The sequence below is a fragment of the Dasypus novemcinctus genome, chromosome 31 (assembly GCF_030445035.2).
Source record: "Dasypus novemcinctus isolate mDasNov1 chromosome 31, mDasNov1.1.hap2, whole genome shotgun sequence".
Classification (NCBI taxonomy): domain Eukaryota; kingdom Metazoa; phylum Chordata; class Mammalia; order Cingulata; family Dasypodidae; genus Dasypus; species Dasypus novemcinctus.
The window spans coordinates 34,600,692-34,625,846 of record NC_080703.1 but is presented as its reverse complement, the minus strand read 5'-3'; the positions used below and the strand labels follow the sequence as shown (position 1 = coordinate 34,625,846).

At 38.0% G+C, this 25,155-nt stretch overlaps 1 protein-coding gene across 1 annotated transcript in view; it reads left to right on the top strand.

Annotated features, from left to right (window-relative positions):
- The window catches only part of UBE2E2 (ubiquitin conjugating enzyme E2 E2), a 368,066-nt gene that overhangs the window by 277,274 nt on the left and 65,637 nt on the right, over nucleotides 1–25,155 (top strand). The window contains exon 4 of the mRNA XM_058290675.1: nucleotides 1,139–1,271. Within this exon, the coding sequence (XP_058146658.1) occupies nucleotides 1,139–1,271 (133 nt within the window). The remainder of the gene's footprint in view (nucleotides 1–1,138; nucleotides 1,272–25,155) is intronic.

The following is a 25,155-nucleotide window of genomic DNA, read 5'->3' as shown; positions in this document are numbered from 1 at the left end:
GGCTCTTAATATTTCACCATTGAATATAATAGTTGCTGTGAGGTTTTTTGGTAGATGCCTTCTTTATCTGGTTAAAGCATTTTCTTTCTACTACAGTTTTGCTAAGAGTTTTTTTAGCCACAAATGAATATTAAATTCTATTGAATATTGTTCTGCATCTACTGAGAGGATCTTTTTTTTTTCCTTTAATCAGTTAGTGTGGTGAAGTACATTAAAACATTTTCTATTATTACAGCATCCTTGCATTCCTGGAATACTCTCAACTTGGTCATGTTGTGTACTCTTTTTATATACTGCTAAAGAATGAATTGATGAATTTTTGTAGATAAAAACTAATTTCAAGATAAGAGAGAAAAGACACAAAATCATTGTTGGCAATAAAATCTTCCCAAGTACCTTAATAGCCCATTTTGGTACAGGGTGGAGGAGAATTTCTGGCTACTAGATGTAGGTCACAACTTGATATAGCAAAAAGAACACTGGAGATCTGCATTCTTCAGTTCACCTAAGAGAATTAATATAATTCATTAGATTTATGTGGGCCTTTTTTCCTCAGTGAATTTTTCTGAAACTCTCAGAGACTTATTTGCTCTAGTAGCCATGTGAGTTCACCAGATATGCTATTCAGCCATCCTCATCAAACAAACCTTTACTTACTTGGAACTAAGGACAGGCACAATCTTTTCCTCAGGAACTACTGTTCTAAAAAGGGACAAAAGAAAAAAACAAATATAAAACACAGTTATTAAAACAAATTGATACATTTTATCATCTACAGATCACACTGATCTTGATGTATTAGGGTGGGCAGAGAGAAGATTCAGATGGGATATAATACTTGAACTGATTCTTATGGACTTACTGATCTCTGTGAACCTCATTTGTGTTCTTGTTTGTTATTCTATGGTGGCCCTTCTAGCTTTGATGTGAATGGCATAAGGGAATTATTCTTAGTTCTGTTTTATTAAATAATGCCAAAATATTTCAGTTATAGACTGCTGATGACATTGGCATATGAATGTTACATAAATTCACCTATTTCTTTTGTTTTCATGGAATTGCTCGGTTTATTGTTGCCATAAGTAGATTTTTTTAAATTCTGGTCTTTATGTAAATTTATCTATATGTCTTATTTCAGTGCTGGACCCAAAGGAGACAACATTTATGAATGGAGGTCAACTATTTTGGGACCCCCAGGATCAGTCTATGAAGGAGGAGTGTTCTTTCTTGACATTACTTTTTCACCAGACTATCCATTTAAACCCCCTAAGGTCAGTATGAAGTATTCATTCATTTACAACAATTTACATCTTGTTTTATATGTATATACATATTCTTAGATATACATGTCTTGGAATGCATGCCTAATCTATTATCAGAGACAACATCCCAGGGCTGATTGTGATGGAAAATTTTAGGTTTATTCCCCCACTCTAGATCTTTCCTCATAACTGATGGCTTTCTCTCATCCTTTCTCAGTGTCGTCTTTCCGTAGTGTATGATTTTAGGTAAACAGCTTTCGTGGTTTCAAGCTGATTTTGCCAGGAGGGCAGCAAATTTGGGGTGGGTAGGGAGTGGTGCAAATGGGAGAGGAGTTTCCTACACCAGTCTTTCCCAGTTGGAAGGAGGCCAGGGACCCCAAAAGGGAGTGCCATCCAGCTCCACACTGGGCAGGGGGTGAGGTGAAGGGCCAGCAAGGGTGCCAGGAGCTTCTCTTATGTCTCTTTAAAGCTGTGTTTTCTTGTTTCAGCCAGCACTTGCCAAGTAAATGCAGCCTTTTAACTGTTTCCCATGGTTTTGAGAAAGGGCATGGATTTCTGCTGTTTTTGCTGGAGATGGGTTGAAACAATGGCTGCCCTAGAGCCAGGCCCCCAGTGATTTGAAGTAGCTCACCAAAAGCTGTGATCAGTGGTCAGACTGTATACCCTGGATCTTGGGGAAGTAAGCTGGGGACAGGCGGTGATAGCCTACGCATGGTGAGTGGAATTCACCAGTATTTACTGCAATTTACAGCCTCTTCCTCCCACTCTTCCCTAGATGCTGCCCAGGACGTGTTCTACTAGATTCCAGAATTTCAAAATAGTTGATTGAGATGATTCCTGACTGTTTAATAATTGTTCTGCTAGACAGATTCCTAGAGTTTCTGACTCTGCCATTTTCCCACAACCCTTCAAGAATTTTTTTTTCTTGGTGGGCAATATTTAAGAGTATCTATAAGAGTCTTTTCCCTTGTCAGAGTGACGAACAGATGCCAATAGAGTATAGCCAGTAATCATATTAAAATACTGAAATGTCGAACTTAGAGATAGTAGAAAAGAATGTGAAGACTTCTTAAATTATATAATCTGGACTTAAATAAGCAAGAGTTTTTCCTCCATGTTCTGATTGCACTATACTCTTGAACTTGACACTCTTGTACTTTGTTCAGACACGGACATAAGGGACTTTTAATTATTAATAATTTACCAGTTTTAATGGACCACTATAAACCCTTGCTTACTAAAGACGAGACTGTAGACATAACAATCAAATACTTTAAAAAATGATCTTTACCTGTACAAGGTGTCAGTAATGGGGGCAATGTATAGGGAGTGGTACACGTGGGGCATTGTCTGGGGTGGGTGGTGGAGACCCACACAATAACCGAAAGAATATTGAATTCCCATCCTGATGAGTCCTGCTACATTTTCTAATAGAACAGCAAGAATCCCCTGAGTACAAGGGCAGTGCCTAGTGAAGGAAGACAGACCATTATGCCAGGCCCTTGATATTTTTTTTGGTTTTTATTTTTTAAAGATACTTAGATTACGTAAATGTTACATAAAATGGATAGGGGATTCCCACATGCCCAACTCCCCACATCTCCCACACTCTCCCACATTAACAGCATCCCTCCTTAGTGTGGTACTTCCATTGCAATTGATTAACACATTTTGGAACATTACCACTAAGCATGGATTGCAGTTTACATTGTAGTTTACACTCTCTCCTGCACAGTTTTGTAAGTTATAGCAAGATATATAATGGTCTGTATCTGTCATTGCAACGTCATTCAGGACAATTCGCAAGTCCTGAAAATGCCCCTGTATTACACCTGTTTTTCCCTCTCTCTGCCCTCAGAACCTCCAGTGGCCACTGCCTCCACATCAATTATATAGTTTTTTCCATTGCCAGAATCACAATGACTCTATAGTAGAATACTAGTAAGTCTACTTTAGGCCATAGTTTGTTCCCCAGTTCTGAGGATTCTAGATAGTGATGTCCACTCTACCTCTAATTGAGATAGGACTGTGATCCCACGGATGGGACTCTCTTGCTTGCACTTGTGGACTTTCTTGGTTCCTTGGTATGGTGGTTGTCCATCATCGCCTCCTTGTTGGTTGTCCTGGGTGAGACCAATGAACTGGAGAGTAGGTGCTGCAACTCCGTTGAGCTTCAAGGCGCAGCTGGCACATGGACAGCCCAAAGATTTAAGCCTTTTGGACGTACACCTTCCAACTCTAATATTAATTATAGATTCAAACAGAAGGACAGAAGAGCCATGTGTAGGGAAACCACAACTGAGCCCAACGCTGGGGAGCATAAATTCCAAAGTAGGACCCACTGGCAAGGCATCTAACTCCTGAGCTATCTACCCTGACTATAGTGTCTGAGTGTCTCCATAACACTCAGGAGCCCCGCTACTTGGGATTATTACCAAGTGCCAACTAGTGATGCATTTGGAAAAAGATCTTGATCAAAGGGTAAAATATTAAATACAAGTGATTTTTATGGCTGAGAGATTTCAAAGTGAATCAGGAGGTCCCTCCAGAAGTTAATGCTTATGCATGTCTCAGCAGGATCTCATTGCCTGCCACAGTAAACAGTGCCTCAAACAGCAGTGCTCCTAAGGGCTCTGGATCATCCAGACACTATAAGCAGGGCAGACAATCTCAGGAATTTGGCACCCTGTCAGGGAGCCTTACTTTGGAATTTATGCTCCCTATTGTAACAGAGTTAGACTCATTTATAGTTTCCCTACACATGGCTCTTCTACTCTTTTTATTTGAACCTATAATTAGCACTATGCCTTTTAAGTATATGTCCCAGAGCCTTAAATCTTTGGTCCATTCATCTGCCAGTTGGACCCTGAATCTTAGCAGAGTTGCAAAACCTACTCTCCAGTTCATTGGACTCACCCAGGACAACTAACAAAGAGATCATGATGGACAACACCCATCCTGAGGAACAGAGAGTGTCTACAACTGCAAGAAAGATAGTTCTATTCTTATGCCCCGTGGGATCTAAGCCCCCTCTTAATTATAAACCATGAATATCACTGCCAAAATCCTCAAGATTGGGGAATGAACAATGTAGTAAAGTAGACTTATTCTATTATAGACTTATTATTCTAGTAATGGAAGAACTTGTAGCACTGATACAAAGGCAGTGGACACCGGAGGTTCTGAGGGGAGGGAGAGGCAAGAGTAGGTGTAACATGGAGGTATTTTCAGGATATTGGAATTGTCCTGTATGGTATTGCAATGATGGATACAGGCCATTATATATTTTGGCATACCTACAAAATTGTGCAGCACAGAGTGTAAACTATAGTCCATAGTTAGTAGCAATGCTTCAATATGTGTTCACTAATTGTAACAAATGTACCATACTAATGAAGGATGTTGTTAATATGGGAAAGTATGTGAGGGCAAAGAGTGGGGCATATGGGAATCCCCTATATTTTCAATATAGCATTTATCTAATTCAAACTTCTTTAAAATTAAATTAATTTTTTTAAAAAGTGATCTTCAGAGGGGTGGGCGTAGCTCAATGGTTGAGTGCCTGCTTCCTATGTACGAGGTCCCAAGTTCAATCCCCAGTACCTCCTAAAAGAAAAAAAAAAAAAGTGTTCTTCATTATGCTCAAGGAGATAAAGGAAAATACATTAAAAGAACTAAAGGATATAAGGAAAATAACGAATAAACAATATCAGAATCTCAATAAAGAGATACAAAATTGAAAAAGGACCCAGAAAGAAATATTGGAGCTGAAGACCATCATACCTGAAATGAACAATTCCCGAGAGGATTTCAACAGCAGATTGGAACTGGCAGAAGAAAGAATCCTTGCGCTTAAAGGCAAAACAATTGAAATGACTCAGGCTGAAGAACAGAAATAAAAAGAATTAGGAAAAATGAAAACAACCTATGAGTCCTTGGGACATTATCAAGCATATCAGTATTCACATTATAGGAGTCCCAAAGGAAGAAGGCGCAAAAGGAACAAAAAGAATAACAGAAAACTTCCCAAACATGGCAGAAGACATGCATACACACACAAAAGTAGCCCAGAGAACACCAAACAGGGTACAATCAAAGAGAAATATGACCAGACACCAGGCGGTCAGACTATCAAATGCCAAGGTCAATGAGAGCGTTCTGAAAGCTGTGGGAGAAAAGCAAATGTGCTATATCCTAGGAAGTCTCAATTAGATTAATTGCTGATTAATTAGAAACCATGGAGGCAAGAAGGCAGTGGATTGAAATATTTAAAATGCTGAGAGAAACAATTGCCAACCACGAATTTTATATCTAGTGCGACATTGTTTCAACATTGAGGGGGAGAGATGAAGACATTCCTAGGTAAACAAAGCTGAGGGAGTTCATCACCACGAGACCTGCCCTACAAACAATGCTAAAGGGAGTCAGCCCTTCAGACTGAAAGGAAAAGACTCAAGACAGTGAATCAAAGCAGCATAAAGAAATAAAAGATTTACATAAAGGTAACCATGTAAGTAATTATAAAGGCCAGAACTATTGTATTTTTTGGTGTGCTACAGTGCTAAAATGCACATGCATAAAAAAGTGGTGATAAATCTATGATTTTTGCACCTACGGTGTGCAAAGATACAATTTGTAACAAGAACGAAAAAGGTCAGGGAACAGAAAGATATAGGAACAGTGTAAGTGTATGCTATTAAAAGTTAAATTGGTATTAAGAAATTTTTTAAAAAAAAGAATTCTTATCTGGCCCTGACTTACCTCTCAGTGTAGAGAGAAGTAAAACTTCTGAGTTGTAGGTTGGAGTAAAGAATTTTAAAAATTAAGAATAGAACTAAACTTTTACCATCACTTTCTGTAAATATCCTCCTTCCTTCCTTCCCTTGCTCCCTTTTTCCCTTCCTACCTCCCTTACCCCCTTTCTCTTTTTTTCTGTCTTATTTCCTTTCCATTGAGGCTTTATAATTAAAGCAAATAGGAATAAGTAATAATAATAATATACACTAACATTTACTGATATTACATATATTCTGAGCACCATTATAAGCACTTTACATATACAATGAAATTGAATACAACCTATGAGCTAAGTACAATAGTCATCATCACTTTACAAATAAGAAAACCATGGCACAGAGAAATTAAACTCTCAGTATTATACCCCAAGCAAATAATGGTGCCAGGATTTAAACACAGGAAGTCTGGTTCTAAATCTGTGTTCTTTATTCTATTACTCAATACATTTAACCAGGCTGACAGGGTTGGTGGCTCTAGTGACCACCTAGGGCTGGGTTTGGTAGGTTTTCAGTAACAAAACCACAATAAAACTAATATTTATTTTTTCCTTTTACTGAGAGGGAATCTTGTGTCTTTCCATTTTACCTTGGACTGACCTGTAAATCATCTGGAATAATGTGCTGGTTTGTAGCTATGAACCCCTGAAAAATATGTTCTTAAGCTTAATCCATTCCTCTATGTGGATCCATTGTAAATAAGATTTCTTCAAGTTGTTAATTCAATTAAGTGTGGCCCAACTCAATCAGAATAGGTCTTAATCCTATTACTGAAGTCCTTATAAGTAGAATGAAATTCAGAGAGAGAGAAAGAGAAAGCTACTGTGAAAGTAAGAAGTTAAAATTCAACAGACCCAGGAAGGAAAGGGAGATACCAGGAGAGGTCGTCATGTGCATTACTGTGTGTTAGAGGAGCCAAAGACCAAAAATCACTGTCAGCCAGCTCCAGAATGCCAGTTTGGGGGAAGAAATCATCGCCTTGATAATGCCTTGATTTGGACTTTATCCTGGCTCCAAAACAGCCATTAAATTCCCATTGTTTAAACCAATTCATTGCATGGTATTTGCTTGAGCAGCCAAAAAAACTAAAGCAAGTTCCCTATTGTGCTTCCAGTGACATGAGAATATTTTTCTAGCAGCCTTTCCTCTAAAAAAACTAAAGCAAGTTCCCTATTGTGCTTCCAGTGACATGAGAATATTTTTCTAGCAGCCTTTCCTCTAAATGTAGTCCATTCTGTGAAATAAATATTTCAAACATGACAGAAATTTGCAGGTTAAATGCTGCTAAGAGGGAGAACTAATAAATTTAATGAAAGAATTCAGTTTCCAAAAAGACCTTGATGGTCTGGAAGCATGGGCCAAAACTAACAAGATGGAATTTAACAGGGCTAAATGTATAGTGTTTCATTTAGAATCAGAAAAAAAAAAAAGAATCATGATAAAAATACAGGACAGGAAAGATAGATCTGCTTATATTTTCATATAAATAAAACTTGGGCGCTTTTGACTGACTAATAATTCTTTGTGAACCTCATGTCTTTGTAACATGTAGGGGGACATTTTTGGGATAAAATTTCCAGCACTCTGACCTGTTCTATATCTGGAGTGCCTCATTTACTTCTAAGATCCTCATTTTAAGAAGGGCAAATAAGCTGCAGGGAGAGAGTCATTTGTTGAGTTACTTCACTGTACTGGGCAAGAGCTTTGTTATCTCATTTTCATTCCAAGATACCTTAGTAAGGTTAGGATATCCCCCCTTTTACAGACAAGGAAACTTACATGAGACTGTGAGAGATTTTCCAAGAATTTACAGCTAGGAAGCTACTAAACTCTGACTCTGGGGCCATGTATTTCCACTAAATTGACACAATTGCCCTTGAGATGTTTACCAGTAAAAACAGGACATGAGAGGAAATTCAAATCTGTCCTCCAGTGATTTTGAATTTATGGTGTAGTTGGGGTTCGACTTTACTCTGGATGACTAGATGGGATAGAAATAGAAGCAGAAGGGTGTCAATTTCAGTTTTATGTGAGCAAAAACTCTCTCATCCCTAAGTGAACTTTCTGCTTTGGAATAGCTCTACTTCTGATACACTGTGTGCTTCCCTTCACTGGGACTGCCCAAGCAAAGCTGAATTTACTACCTTTAAGGAATGTAACAAGAAAAAGTTAAATCCTTCCACTAAATAAATTTGACTAGACAACCTCTGAGTACAGAAGAAGAAGCCAGTAGGAGGTTTTTCAGAGCAAACTATCAAGTCCTAATTTATCAGTTTTCAAAATCAGATTTTGTAGAAGGATATGTTACTGCAAAGGGAAAAAGTTTGTGGGCATTCATGCAAGCTGTTAATGAAAACAAACAAGACTTATTATTCGCAGTTATAAAGTACCATGCCCATGTCTTTCTATTACCTTAAATAGTCCATAATTGCAATTATCCTCAAATCTTGATATTTTTTTCACTGTTGCCCTTACCCTTTGCTCTTTCCTCATGTTAACCACTCATTTTGATTCATACATTGTTAGTCAGCCAAAGGGGTGCTGATGCAAAATACTAGAAATCAGGTATAAAGGGTATTTATTTGGGGTAGAAGCTTGCAGTTACCGGGCGATAAAGCATAAGTTACTTCCCTTTCCAAAGTCTGTTGCCATATGTTGGAGCAAGATGGCTGCTGGTCTCTGCAAGGGTTCAGCCTTTCTTCTAAGGCTCCATGCTCCAGCTTCTTCCTATATCACCTGTAGGCTGGGATAAGTCTCGTCTCTCTCCCGGGGCTCATTTCTCTCTGGGCTCAGCTGCTCTGCTGTCTGTACCAGGCCAGCTGTAAGCTGTCAGGTGAATGGCTCGACTCTCTTCCCAGGGCTTCTGCTGTGTCTAATGGAGCCTTTTCTCCTTCCTCACATATCTGCTTCTCTTTGTATTTTCCTCCTGGGGCTCCAATATCAAAACTCAAACTAACTCCTCTGCCTTGTCATTTTCTCTGTGAGTCCTTGTCCACTGGGACTCAACATCCTACTGACATAGTCCAGTCAAAGCCTTAATCATAATTTAATCAAGAAAGAGTGAAAAACTCTTGACCCAATACTATATAATATGCCCAGGAACATAATCCAATATCTATTTTTGTAACTCATAAGCAATATCAAACTGCCACATACATCATTTCCTGATATTCTGAAGAATGAACCAGGGAAACAATAAATGTCAAAGGGAATTTTTGGTAAGACCAGAAGCTCACAAATAGATCTACTTAGCTATCAAATGATTACCGGTGTAGGTATCTATATCATAAAGATAGTCTATCACATGACTGGATTCATGAGATTTCTTTTTCCAAACTCTCATTCTTGGAACTCTTGATGACAACTGTGTTTCAGTTTCCTAAAAAAAAATAAAAATAAGTGAGACTGCAGGTGCAATTCTACAATTTTCTCCTAGCGTATCATAAAAACCATGTAAGCATTGTTCATACTTGAGTTCCACAGCTTCCAGACAACTTCCTGCGTATAATTCACCCTAAAATGTTTTTAAAGGAGATGCTTTAAATAATCTAAATATTACAAGGATGTCTCAATCAATAAATTAATACATTTTAAAAAAAGAAAGCAGTTACTATGAAATGGGTTGGCTTAAACAATGGGGCTTATTATCTTGTAGTTTGAGGCTGAGAAAGTGTCTAAACCAAGGCATCATCAAGGCGATGATTTCTTTCCCAAGACTGGCTGCCAGCGATCGTTGGGTCCCCTGCCACATGGCAAGGCCCATAGCAGCTTCCACTCGTTTCTCCCCTCCTTTCTGTTTTCATTGCTTTCAGCTTCTTCTTAGGCTCTCTCTCTCCTTCTCAATATTCATTCCGTTTACAAAGGACTCCAGTATTAGGTTTAATACCCATTCTCAATGAGATGGGTCACATCTTAAGTGAAGTAGCCTTATTAAAAAGTTGTACTTACAATGGATTTACACCCACAGGAATGGATTGATTTAAGAACATGTTTTTCTGGAGTACAAACAGTTCCAACACACCACACTTGCCATATCTTTAACACTGAAATCTGTTTTTTTCTGTGTCAGTTTGTAGTATTGCAGTGTTGTTCATGAAGAGTGTGTGTGAGCATGTTTTCATGGTCTCTTCCACAGAATAAGAAACATTTGGAGAACAAGGTCTGCCTTTTCTACAAAGGTGTCTAGGGGCATCCAGTAGACCCAGTAGAAAGTAATACATTTTATTTTAAAACAGTGGAAGGAATAAAAATTATCTTAAAATGCCTAAAATTAAGTTTTGCAGATATTGACATAAAACTTGGTTGGTTCAGCAAGTAATTAATCCATGTAAAAATTTTTGAACTTTTATTTCCATCTTGTTTAAAAGATGATATTCTTGATTTTATAAAGTATCTAGGCTTTATTTTACACAGAATCATCTGTTGACACCAATTATAAGCAAGTAATTTCTATCTTTAAATTTAGATTGAAATAATATTCACTACATGGGTCAACTTTTGCAAAGCAAGATATTATAATCCAAGAATCAAGTGCCTTTTCCTCTAGATAACTTCTTTCAGTTTTACAGTAGACATACTATTTTTCTACCATTTTCTTAGTTTCTGAGTTTGAGGTCATATTGCGGAAGCCAAATCAATGCCTATACTTGTTTTCTTAGGCAGAGAAAATATATAAACTTTGTCTTTGCTGCCACCTTGTCACATTGCACAACTGTTACTTCTAAGCTTTATTTAAACAGAATTCTTGGGGGAGGGGGAATAAGTCATGTGTAGTCCCATTCTCAGCCTTTTAACTTATTGGAGACGTGTGATCTAATACAGCAGGGCAATATTTCTAACATCTCTTTTTTTCCATTTTCCCTTAGTGTTTCTTGTCTATCCACAGCTTGCTCTGTCCTCCTGCCCATCTCCTTAGCCCTGCCTTCTTCTCCTTTACGGAAACCATGTCATTTCCATTTTCTCTTCTGCGGGTGCCCTAAGTGAGGGGCAATTTTAAGGAAGCAATAGATACTATTGGGACTAAAGAGTTAGGCGTGACAAGTAATCCTGTAAATCAGAGCACTCTTTATTTTTTAACCCCTGCACCCAGACTCCTCAGAAATGAACAGAAAGTATGAAATAAAACCCCCATCCCATAAGCTCTTAATATATGATAACCTAGTTTTAACTCACCTTATCCCCCATAATGCATTTCTTCACACCTAGCAGCAAAACTGAAAACCCTAAATGTCTTTATTGAAAAAAGGTTTGCATTTTTAACAAGTCTCCAGAAGATGACTCTGGCCAAGGGACCACACTTTAAGAAACACTGGTGTAACACACCTGGCTCTGAATCCTGGCTTCTCCACTTACAGTCTCTCAGACCTTGGGCAAGTCACTGAACCTTTATAAGCCTCAGTTATTTCATCTGCATATAATAAGTTGTAATGATTAAAGGAGAGATATAGAAAGCATTTTTGGCACATAATAACTGATCAGTAAATGATACTTGCCATTGTTGCCATTTTTAGAATCAATACTATGGGGTCACTAGTTGGATGTGGGAATAAGGGAGAGATCGAAACATTTGGGCTGAACCAGGAGAAATGGGCGTTGCCATCACATAGGTGGTAAGAAAATCTGTTTGAGTACACAATAAGATTGCTCTAGTGGATAGCCAACATGAGAAAAGGTCCAAGGTTTTGAACCCTGGGAAACAGTCATGTAGTGTCGGGCACAAGAAGAGAGTCCCATGGAGTAAACTGTGACATATATTGCCTAATTAGGGGAGAGTTAACGAAACCGTGGGGGTGAGAGCAGTGCTTTATTGGAAAAGTTTGAGAAAAAATAATTTATAAACCCGACATTATTCATTGGATTTAAGGACCAAAAGATTTAAGAACCAAAAGATAACTGTCATTGTTGAAAAGAGTTATTTCAAAGGAGGGGGAATGATGAATACAAGACCACATTGGGGGAAGCAGACATGGCTCGACTGATAGTGTCCACCTACCATATGGTTTGATCCCGAGAGCTTCCTGACCGATGTGGTAAGCTGGCCCACGTGCAGTGCTGCTGCGCACAAGGAGTGCCATGCCACACAGGGGTGCCTTCGCGTAGGGGTGCCCCACACACAAGGAGTGCGCCCCTCAAGGAGAGCCACCCCGCATGAAAAAAGCGCAGCCTGCCCAGGAGTGGCACTGCACATATGGAGAGCTGACGCAGCAAGATAACACAACAGAAAAAAGAGATGCAGTTTCTCAGTGCCGCTGGATAGTGTAAGTGGACACAGAAGAACACACAGCAAGTGGATACACAGAGTAGACAACCAGGGGGAAAGGGAGAGAAATAAATAAAATAAATCTTTAAAAAAAAAAAAAAAAGACCACATTGGGTCAGTGTGAGAATAGGTAGAAGAAAAAGTGGAGACAATAAATATAGACCACTCTTTCAAAAGACCTATATAAAGGAAAGGAAAGTACTGAGGAAAAAGATTTTTGTGTATGTATGGTTTCTTCTCCCCTTTTTTGCTTTTAACCAAGAGAGATGTTATATATGAAAATCATAGAAAGTGAAAAGGTATGGGGAAATGTTAAAGATACAGAATTGGGGAGATGGAATAGAATCTAACAGACCTTCAACTTCTGCCACAAGTCATAAGTGTGGCTTACCAAAGATGAACACAGAATACTCAATTTGTACCAAGTAGTTCAGAAAAGTGTGTGTGTGTGCATATATATATATGTATAATTTATTTAGGCAGTACTGGGGATTGAACCTAAGACCTTTTACATGGGAAGCAGGCTACATCCACTCCCCATATTTGTCTTTTAAAGTCTTGTTCTCAAGACTATCTAAATACAACAATTTTTTTTACTAAGAATATAATGAGAATTGTGTACAAATATTTAAGCACAAGAATATTAAATTGTCAATAGAAGAAATTTGGAATCTATGTTAGGGATTGGCCTAATAAATGATAGAATACTATGAAGACATAAAAATATTTTTTAGAAGACTAATGACTTAGAGAAATATTAACATTTTATCAAACCAAAAAGATAGATTTTTAAAAATGTATTAGTGGGTGAACCCAATGTAACATGTACACACACATGCCTCAGAAAATAAACATAAAGATGGTAATTTTACATAACTCTGAGAGGTGGAGTTATGGTGATTTTTATGTTAGTTCTCCTAATAAATGTTTTACTTTTCTAAGATAGGAAAATAGTTGTAGAAAGGACAGTAGAGAAGTCTACCAATAGAAGATAGGTAGGTAGACAAAAACATGTACCCTAAAGATTAACTCTGATTACGCTGTTAGTCCTTGTTGATTCTGTTGCCAAATAAATATCCTAAATCAAAATATCCAAATATCCAGTAAACATGAAAAAAATTATCAATATCATTAATCATCACAAAAATGGACATTAAAAGTACAGTGAGATATTGCTACACACCCACAGAATGACTAAAATTTATAAAATACCAAGTGTTGAGAGGAGTAGTCTGACTCTACTTTTGTTCACTAGTGAGAATGTAAATTTGTACAAACAGTTTGGAAAACTGTTTGGTGTAGTATCTGCTAAAACTAAGCATTCCCACATATTGTGACCTAGCAATTCTATTCATATGTATATACCCAACAGATGACCTATATAATGCACCTAAAGTCATGTACAAGAATATTTTAACAGGATTCTTCCTAATACCCCCAAACGGGAAATAAACCAAATGCCTACCAATAGTAAAATGGATACATTGTGGTGTGTTTATGCAGTGGAATACAATAACAGTGAAAATAGAAAATCTTTGATATTTGTTCATTAGTTGTAACAAATATACCATACTCATATAGAATGTTATTGGTTGGAGAGGATGTGGAGGGGAGAGGAGGTTATATGGGGATCCCCTATATTTTCTGTGTGACTTTTCTGAAATGTAAAGCTTCTTGGAAAATAAAATTTAAAAAACAAACATATAGAAGAAACATACAGAAGAAATTGTCAGTATACATAAAAGGTAACACATCTTACGGTGATAAAAGACAGTGCCAAAAAAAGTTTTTCTTAATTTTTTTTTGGGGGGGGGGTGGGCTTTGTTTTTTGGGAGGCTTTGGATTGCAGAAGGGTTGCAGCAATGCAGGGGTTACTGGTGCAGGGTGTTGATGGTGGGGGAAGTGTCGGAGGGGTACACCAGGAGCATGCCTCTAGAATATGAATGTACTCATGTGGTCATGGGGTGCTGTCTCAGTGGGTGGAGACCCAAACAATAACCAATGAAATACTGAATACCCATCCTGCCAGATTTTCTAATAGAGTGGCAAGAATCTGTAGAGAGTGGCAAGAATCTATAGAGTAGGTGGGTAGTGCCTAGTGACGGAGAATGAACCAGTATGTCAGGCCCTTGATATTTATGCTTATAACTTACAAACCTTGTTCTTGTGAAATTGAAACTTAGCCTAATGATATATATTGCCTAAGAGTTACCTCCTCAAAGCCTCCTTGTTGCTCAATTATGGTCTCTCTGTAAGCCAAACTCAGCATATAAACTCACTACCTTACCCCAGAGCATGGGACATGGGACCTGACTCCCATGGATGAACCTCCCTGGCACTAAGGGGTTATTACCAAGTGCCAACTAGTGACACATGGAAAAATACATAGACCAAAATATTAAATACAAAGGAGCTCTTACGTCTAAGAGATTTCAAAGTGAGTCAGGAGATCATTCCAGAAGTTACACTTATGCGCTTCTCAGGAGGATCTCACTGACTACCACAAAAATCAGTGGCTAACGCAGTGGTCCTGAGGGCTACGGAGACATCTAGCCACTGTAGGCAAGGCAGACAACCCAAAAAAATCGGAACCCCATTGGTGGGCCCTACCTTGGAATATATGATAACCAATCTCCCCAATTTATCAGAGTTAGACTCATTTATAATTGTCTACACATTCTTCTGCCCCTTTTATTTGAACCTGTAATTAGTACTATACCCAGAGACTTAAATCTTCCAGCTGTTCATATGCCAGTTGAGCCTGCATCTCAGTAGAGATGTAACACCTTCTCTCCAGTTCACTGGACTCGCCCAGAACAGGTAACAAAAGGATGATGATGAGCAATGGCCCATTCCAAAAAACAGTATCTACAACTACAAACAAGACAGTTCCACCCATTTACCCTATGGGATCTAAGTCCCCTCTCAGTGAGAAGTAGAGTGGGCATCACCATCCAAAATCCTCAATATTGAGGAATGAATAGACATAAGGGGGAATGCAACTATGGGCTAAAGTAGCCTTATTCTAGCAATGGGAGAACTTGTAACGCTGATGTAAAGACAATAGTCACTAGATGTTCTGAGGGGAGGGAGAAAGAGTAGGTATAACATGGAGCATTTTGGGGACATTGGAATTGTTCTGCATGTTCTTGCAATGACGGATACGAGCCATTATACATTTTGTAAAAACCTATAAAATTATGTGGTGCAAAGTGTAAACCATAATGTTAACTATAGACCATGCTTAGCGATGCTTCAATATGTTTTCATCAATTATAACGAATATGTTGTTAATGGAGGAATGATAAGACATATGGGAATCCCCTATATTTTCAATGTAACATTTATGTAATCTAAAACTTCTTTAAAATTAAAGAAAAAAATATGGAACAATACACATGAATCTCACAAAGCAAGCATCAGGACGCAAAAGAGTATACACTTTATGGTTCCATGTATATAAAATTCAAAGACAAGAAAAACTAACGTATAGACAGAGAAGTCAAAATAGCAGTTACATTTCTGGGGATGATAATGACAAGGAAGAAACAAGGGAGATTTCTGGGGTGCTGGCAGTATTCTATATCTTGTTCTATGTAGTTGTTACTTGGATGTGTTTACATTGTAAAAATTCATCAAGTTGTACACTAACAGCTTCTGTACTCTTCTTTATATTTCAAATTTTCAGTATTTTCCATTTTAAAAGGCTTTATCAAAGAAAACAGAAAAATTTTAAATACCACAAAACACAAAAAAAGCCCTATATCCCTCCATTTAGATATTTTCCTCCCATCTTGTAAAATTAATTACTTTGAATCTAAACCCATAGTTTGACAAATTTAAAACTTTTGATTTATTTTTTAAGCAATACGTTAACTCTCTACCCAGCTTTTGGGTATCCATATTTGATACACGTATCTTTTATATTTTCATTTAAGCCGTTGATAAAATGTTGAAAGACTCAGGACTATTCACAGGTCATTCCACTAGAGAGCTTCTTTGTACCAACTTTGTTGGTCATTTGGCCAAATCTGCTAAAATTTGCTTTCTTTTAAATTGATTTTATTGAAACATAGTAACAAACCATACAATTCATCTAAAGTGTACAATCAGTGAAATTTGGTATAATCACAAAGTTGTGCATTTATCACTTCAATAAATGGTAGAGCAGGTTCATACCCCCCCAAAAAAGATAAAATAAGAAAACCAACAACAAAGCAAAAACAAACCAAAAAGAACACCCCCCCCCCTTTAGAAATCAGCTCGTAATCTCTCTGTCCTTCTCCTGCCTTGCATAACTGCTAATCTATGTCTGTCTCCATAATTTATTTGTATTTACCTTTTGTCTGGATGGAATCAAACAATATTTAATACGTTTTGTCTAGTTTCTTTCAGCATACTTTAGTTTTCCATTGATGGATGGTTATTAATATTATTGTATACTACTGTTCAAAGTTTGCGTTGGTTGTATTTTTGCCCAGATATCACCCTGTTATTAACATCTTTAGCATTAACATACATTTGTTCTGTTTCAGAGGAAAACATTCTTATATATGCTCTATTAACCATACGTATTTTTCAAAAGAGGGTTTACCCTACTGTGTGGTCCCATGTTTCGTTTTTTAGCTTTACTTCTAATGATATATACAACCTTAGACTTTCCCTTTTAACAGTTATCATACTCATCTTTTAGTCCTGCTAAACAAACATATGATGTACTTTCACCATTTCTATTCACTTCCAAACATTTACAACCTTTTTACCAGTTCTTCACAGATTGAACCTCCTTCTCTAACCTCATTCTATTTTCTGGTGATTTATATTCTAGCTAAAAGCTCCATGAGTTTGCTTATTATTATAATCAGTTCATAGTAGCAAAATCATAAAATATTTGCCCTTTTGTGTCTGGCTTTCTTCACTCAACATAATGTCCTCTAGGTTCATCTATGTTGTCATATGCTTCATGACTTTGTTTCTCCTTCGGCTGCATAATACTCCATTGTGTAAATATACCACAAGTTATTTATCCGTTTGTCAGTTGATGGACCCCTGGGTTGTTCCTTCTTTTGTCAGTTGTGAATAATGTTGCTATGCATACTGGTATGCAGGTGTCAGCTCATGTTCCTGCTCTCAGATTTTCTGGGTATATACTCATAGTGGTATTGTCGGGTCACACGGCAGATCTATATCTAACTTCCTTAGGAACCTAGGAACCACTAAACAGACTTCCACAGTGACTGTACCATTCTATATTCCCACCAAAAGTGAATAAGCATTCCCATCTCCACATCCTCTCCAAAACTTGTGGTTTTCTGGTTTTTTAATAGTGACCATTCTAGTAGTTGTGAAATATTATCTCATTGTAGCTTTGATTTGCATTTCCTTAATACCTAATGATAGTGAACGTTTTTTCATGTATTTTTTCATCATTCATATGTCTTCTTTAGAAAAGTGTCTAAGTCTTTTGCCCATTTTTTAATTGGGTTGTCTTTTTACTGTTGAGGTAGCAGATCTCTTTATATCAAGGATATTAAGTCCTTGTCAGTTGTATGATTTCCAAATATTTTCTCCCATTGAGTAGGCTACCTTTTTACTCTCTTTACAAAATCCTTTGAGGTGAAAAGGTATTTAATTTTAAGGGGATCCCATTTATCTATTTTTTCTTTTGTTGTTCATGCTTTGGATGTAAGCTTTCAGAGATCTAACCTACCTAAAGATCTTGAAGATGTTTCCCTGAATTATCTTCTAGGAATTTTAATGTCCTAGCTTTTATATTTAGGTCTTTGATCCATTTTGAGTTGATTCTTTCATTCTTTTGGTTATGAATATTCAGTTCTACCAGCACCATTTGTTGAAAAGACTGTTCTGTCCCATTAAAGTGGACTTGTTAGACTTTTCAAAAATCGGTTGACCACTTCACTTTAGAAAAGTGAAGGTCTATTTCTGAATCCTTAGTTTGATTCCATTGATCACTGTGTCTATCTTTATGCCAATACCATGCTGGTTTTCATTGGGTTGTTTTATTTATTTATGCTAAAGAAACTTCAGATGACATAAATGTTACATTAAAAATATAAGGAATTCCCATATGTCCCACTCCCTTTCCCTCCCACATTTTTCCCATATTAACAAAATCCTTCATTAGTGTGGTACATTTGTTACAATTGATGAACACATATTGAAGCATTGTCACTAATCATGGATTGTAGTTTACATTATACTTTGCACTCTGTCTCACGCGTCTTGTAAGTTACGACAAAATATATAATGGCCTGAATCCATCATTGCAGTGTCATGCAGGACAATTCCAATGTCCTGAAAATGCCCCCATATTACACCTATTTTTCCTTCTCCCCCTTCTCAGAACCTCAGTGACCACTGCTTCCACATCAATAATATAAGTTCTTCCATTGCTATAATAAAAATGTCTATAGTAGAATACCAGTAAGTCTACTTTAGTCCATTGTTCATTCCCCATTCTTGAGGATTTGGGAATGTGATGACCACTCTGCCTCCAGTTGAGAGGGGGATTAGATCCCATGGGGCAGATGGATGGAACTCTCTTGCTTGTGGTAGCAGACTTTCTCTGTTCCTTGGGATGGGTGTTGTGCATCATCTTCACTTAGTTGTCCTGGATGAGTCCAATGAACTGGAGAGTAGGTGTTACAACTCTGCTAAGATTCAGGGCCCAACTGGCACATGAACAGATCAAAGACTTAAGTCTCTTGGACATACACCTATCAAGTATAGTACTAACTGCAGGTTCAAATAGAAGGGGAAAAAGAGCCGTGTGTGGGGAAACCACGAATGAGTCCAACTCTGTAACTTTGGGGAGCATAAATTCCAAGGTAAGGCCCACTGGCAGGGCAACAAACTCCTTAGCTGTCTGACCTGCCTGTAGTGTCTGGATGTCTGTAGAACCCTCAAGAACCCTACTATTTGAGGCATTATTTACTATGGCAGTCAATGAGATCCTGCTGAGACATGCATAAGCATAACCTCTGGAATGACCTCCCGACTCACTTTGAAATCTCTTTTAAAAGTGATTGAATAAGTCATAAGAACTCATTTTTATTTACCATTTTCCCCTTATGGTCAAGGTCTTTTTCCAGACGCAGTGCTAGTTGGTGCTTAGTAGTAGTCCCTTGGTGCCAGGAAGGCTCATCTCTGGGAGTCATGTCCCATGCTGTTTTGAACAGTGTAGCTTTGTAAAAGGTCAGGAAGCGTGAGTCCTCCAACTTCACTCTTCTTTTTTCAGGATGTTTTTTTGGCTATTCAGGGCCCCTTTCCCTTCCAAATAAATTTGGTGATTGACTTTTCTATTTCTATAAAATAGGCTTTGTTGGAATTTTGATTGGGGTTGCATTGAAATGATAAGTCAGTATGGGTAGAATTGATATCTTCAAAATATTTAGTCTTCCAATCCATGCACATAGAATGTTCTTCCATTTGTTTAGGTGTTCTTTGATTTCTTTTGGCAGTGCTTTGTAGTTTTCTGAATACAGGTCCTTTATATTCCTGATTAAATTCATCCCTAGATCTTTGAGTCTTTCTGTTGCTATTGTAAATGGAGTTTTTTTCTTGATTGTTTCCTCAGATTGTTCATTACTAGTGTGTAGAAACACTACTTGTTTTTGTGTGCTGATCTTGTGTCCGGTTGCTGAACTCATTTAATAGTGCTAGTAACTTTGTTGTAGATATTTCAGAATTTTCTAAATATAGGATCATGTTATCTGCAGATAGTGAGGATTGTACTTCTTCCTTTCCAATTTGGATGCATTTTATTTATTTTTCTTGCCTAATTTCTCTAGCTAGAACCTGTAGCACAGTGTTAAATAACAGTGGTGACAGTGGACATCCTTCTCTTGTTACCAATCTTACAGGGAAAGCTTTCATACTTGCCCCATTGAGTATGATGTTGACTGTGGATTTTGCATATATGCCCTTTATCACGTTGAGGAACTTTCCTTTTATTCCTATCTTTCACAATTTTTTTTTCAGAAAGGATGCTGGAATTTGTTCTCAATTTCATTTACTTCTGTTCTAATCTTTTTTTTTTTTTTTTCCCCTGCTTGCTTTGGGATTGGTTTGCTTTTCTTTTTCTGTTTCCTCGAGGTGTTCTGTTAGGTCTTTGATTTTAGCTCTTTTTTTTTTTTTTTTAAATGTAGAAAATTTCCTTATTGAGACTATCCTACATCTACCAAACTATACTATCATTCAACTTGGAATTCTCTATCTTGCTTATAAGAAACTGGGTGAGCAAGAAGCTGAGGTTTTCATGAAGCAGAGGCTTTGCAACTGCCCATTTTGCTTTTGTACCCTACTGTTTGCAGTTTCTTTGGTCATAAGTAGTTATGCCTCCCTACATACATAAAACACGAATTTATGACTGCCAGGCTGCCATGTCATGTGGCTTGGCTAGGCTTGTGTCATTAACAGTACTAAAGTAAGAGAACTTCTGAGACTTTTGATTGTGTATATGCCTGAGCAGAATTGGTGGAAGTTATTAGTTGGTGCAAACAAAGAATGGCATAGTCACCTTAGAAGTATAACTGATAGGAACAGCACCAGCATTCATGGGATCCTAAGCCTATATAATAATAACCTTTTAAAAGATTTCATCAAAAACTTTGCGAAGTTCAGTTGTACTATATACCTAATCTATAATATTAATAACCATATTGTAAAAGAAATGGAATGACCCATGGCACAATTTGTTCTTAATATATCTATGCTTATTGTTGTCTCCACATCATTTTCTAAGTACTAACAAATCATCTGTTTGATAATACTTTCTAGAACTTTGGTTTTTTAAAAAAATTGATATTCTCCTTGTTAATGGAAGATATAGAACTGGAGTTGACTTCTCTCACCTGTTACCATTTCGCTGTCATCTGCTCCATACAGTGATTTTATTCCTTAATTTGCCATCTTCTTGCTTGAAAGCGCCTTATTTTCTTTAGCATTTCTTTTCCTGATGCTTATGTCTAGAGCTGTGTAAACCCATGAAATGACTTTAATGGGAAGATTTTAAGGCAATTAAGAGGTAAAGATAGGAAACAGTGCCCACTCTGAGATTAAAAAAAAGGGCCCTGGCCCTCATGCAGTTTAGAGACCAGTGGACAGATATGCCAATGGCTGTTATTAGGATAATAATATGAAGAATATAACTTTCTTCAATGGGAACATTGAGGAAAGAGTACCTAGTTCTTCTTGAAGGAGTCAGATTCTTCAGAAAAGGTATGATATTTGAGCCAAGATCTGAAGGATGGTGTGACAGTTTGGGGCTTTTTGTGGATCCCAGAAAAATGATCATGTTCTTGGAGCTGATCCATTCCTAGGTGTAGGACCCTTTGATAAGATTGGATTCAGTTGGGGGGACTTTGATTGGATTGCTTCAGTGAGGCATGACACAGGGTAGGTCAGCTTCACACAGAAAGAAGCAGCAGAGACAGAACACAGAAGCAAGAATCACTGGAATACAGAGGCTGAGAGGAAGCCATTGTAGCCTGAAGCTGAAAGAGAGGATCCCAGAGGAAAAGGGGGAGATGAGCATTGTGCCTGATCACCCACAGATGAGCTTGGGTAGAAAATAAGTCTGGAGGAGAAAACAGAGACCAGCTGCCATTTTGCTTTGCCATGTGGCAGGAGTCCAGGATTGCCAGCAGCTAACCTTTGATGGAACAGCATTTCTGAAGATGCCTTGATTTGAACATTTTCACAGACTCAGAACTATAAGCTTTTAATCTAATAAATTCCCATTATAAAAGCCAGCCCATTTCTGGAATATTGCTTGGCAGCCTTCAGCAAGCTAAAACAGATGGGTATCAGTTCCCTGAGAAAATGAGGAGGACATTCATGGCCAAGAAAACAGCATGCACAGAGGCCTGAAAGAGTGTCATTTTTAGGGGCCGTGTGGACCATAAGAGATCCAACAGCCTATTCTTGTAGCCTGCGCTTGTAAGAGTTGAGTGTTAGAAAGATCATGTGTGAAGCAACATGGGGCATGAATAGTGGGGAGGAGACACCAAAAAATGGAGTCCATGAAGAGGAGCCTATTGCAGTTATTTCATGTAGAGGTAGTGGATAATTGAATTAAAGTAGTAGCAAGAAGAATGAAGAGGTATATAAACTGAGATGATATCTACTTCATACATTTGTCTCATGTCAATTCCTGTTTCTTGGAAGCTGCATTAATGTTCTTGTGTATTTCTTCTGATGATTTAAACTTTTGTCCACCATCATTTTTATGCAGCTAACAGTGTACTGTCTGTAGCTTTAGGTCAATATGTAGGAGACAATGAGAAATTTTAAGATAAAATTTGAAGTTGTCCATCTTCTTGGTAAGCAATTTAGAAGAAAAATATTGGGGATCAGTTAGCAAACCCTCCTTACTTCAGTCATTCAAATTCTGTTTTTCCCTACCTTTTCTCTGATACTTGCTCGAATTCTTTCTGTCCAGGTGCCATCTTTTCTGATCTGAACTTACATGGTAATGTTATGGTAGTTATTTGTATGGTTCTCTTATCTCTTTGTTGGATGGTCAGGCATCTAAGGGCCAGGACCCAGCTTACTCATCTTAACTTCTCTCTCCTCTCTATCGCCTCCACACTTCTCAGTTTAGCACAGTGCTTTGAAGGTAGTACAGGTCAACAGATGTTTGTTGAATAAATGAAAGCCTTATGCTCTTTTGTTCCAAACCAGAGACTTTATCTTTACAGTTGGCAGCAAACATTCCTTAGGGCCAGAAAGTATTTTGTATTTCTTTTTTTAAATCTTCCCTAGGATTTAATATACATCTGTGTAGACTATAGGTTTCAAGAAATATGTCTTGGCTTGCTAATAGGTTAATAGTCAACTACTTTGAAACGCTTGGTAATAAGGATGAAGAAGAAAGGAATAAAATTTGTGACTTGCAGTCACTGTGACACTTTCTAAGAAAAAAATTCTCACCTTCCTGGGTTGTATTTTCTTGAAAAATTGATAGCAAGTGAGTTAAGTTGTATTTGGGTCCTACAGGGGGATTGGTAACTAACCAGAGTAGTGACTCTAGCCAGTATGAAATGCTTCTATCTGGTCATGTCAACATAGTTCCAAGATTAAATTTTCAAAAATATCTAAATTAAATTTTAAATACAAATCAAATAGAAAAGCAGTAAATACAGTCAGAAAAAAACTTTTCTCCTTTTCTCCCACTTCCATCCCTGGTTGACTGTTTAGCAGGAACACAAGCATTTGATAGCAAAAGGCTTCTAACAGAGAGTTACTATTTGTTTATTCACTTAATAAACATGTTTTGAATCCCTCTTAGATGTGTAGCAGTGATTGATACTGGGGAAATGTATTGCAAAGAAATCTCCTACATGCCCTGCACACAGATAGCCTTCTGTCTCTGTAGCAAGAAAAGAGATATATACATACAGAAAGAGAGTAAGTTAAAATATAATCAAAGTTTAGAAAAGAGATTGTGTACTGTAATCTGGAAGTGATGGGGGAAGGCTTATGAAGGAGTATCTGTAAAGGGTGGATAGCATTTGTTTATCTAGTTTGGAAAAGGCAAGCTTGTGGGAAACGGATGTCGCTCAACCAATTGGGCTCCTGTCTACCATATAGGAGGTCCAGAGTTTGATGCCCAGTGAGGGCAAGCTGGCCCACGTGGGAAGGCAGCCACATGCAGGAGTGCCACCTTGCATGGGAATACCACCCAGTGCGGGAAAGCCATCCTGTGCAGGAGTGCCAGCTGATGCAGAGAGCAGGGCTGCAAGATGACACAAGAGACACAGAGGAGAGAAAACAAGAAAACATGGCAGAACAGGGAAATGAGGTCGCACAAGAGAGCAGTCGCCTCTCTTCCACCCCAGAAGGTCCCAGGATTGGTTTCCCAAGCCACCTAATGAGAAGACAAGCAGACACAGCAAATGAACACAGAGAGCAGACAACAGGGGAAGTGGAGGGGGCATAAATGAAAAAAATAAAATTTTTTTTTTTTTTAAAAACAGGCTTGTCCTGAGCATGGTAAGAGGGTCTCATAATCTATTGCATATGTGGAATTTGATCTCAGAGAACAAGAACATTTAGAGCAGTATAGTCAGAGGTCATTTGATGCTTTAAACATAAATCTTGGCATGTGGAGTAAAGCGGTAGGGTACTTGACTTATGAGGAATGACAGGTACAGGACTTGGGAAAGAAGACTGAGAAGGAACAGTCAAAGAGGTGTTTTAAGAGCCACATCATGCTGAGACAAATTTCTTTGAAAGCCTGTTCAAAGGGAGATGGCCCATTCAATTAAAAAATCAAGTGGGGAGGATTGTTGGAAGATGGAATAGGGAGCTCCAGAGCTTAGTCCTTCCATGAAAACAACTATTAAACAGGCAAAGACTGTCTGAAAACTAATTTTGAAACTCCAGGGACCAGAAGAACACTGTACAGCATCCAGGGAAGAGCAGGAGGAACAGGCTGATAAACAGTGGTAAAGAAGAATAAATTGCTCATCCCCCACTTTCACAGCAAGCCATTGTGAGGTCCATCCTGTGGCTACCTCACTGATGACAGAAGGGGACATAAAAATGCTCTTCCCCAAGAATAGCGGTGGGCATAAGCCATCTTGAATCACAACTTTTGATTAGCGAATTCAGAATGCTGGGGCCCCAACTCTGAGGGCAGCCATTGTTTCATACCGCCCTGACGGGTGGAGGCATAGAGCCTGAAGAACACTGCACTTCCTTAGGGCTTCAGGGGACAGCTAGCTAAAGTGCTACATTTGCTGGGCAGGTCACAAAACTCAGTTTTAGGGAGCTGCCGGAGAAACTCTAGGCACCCTTCCTGATCTCTCCAGGCTAC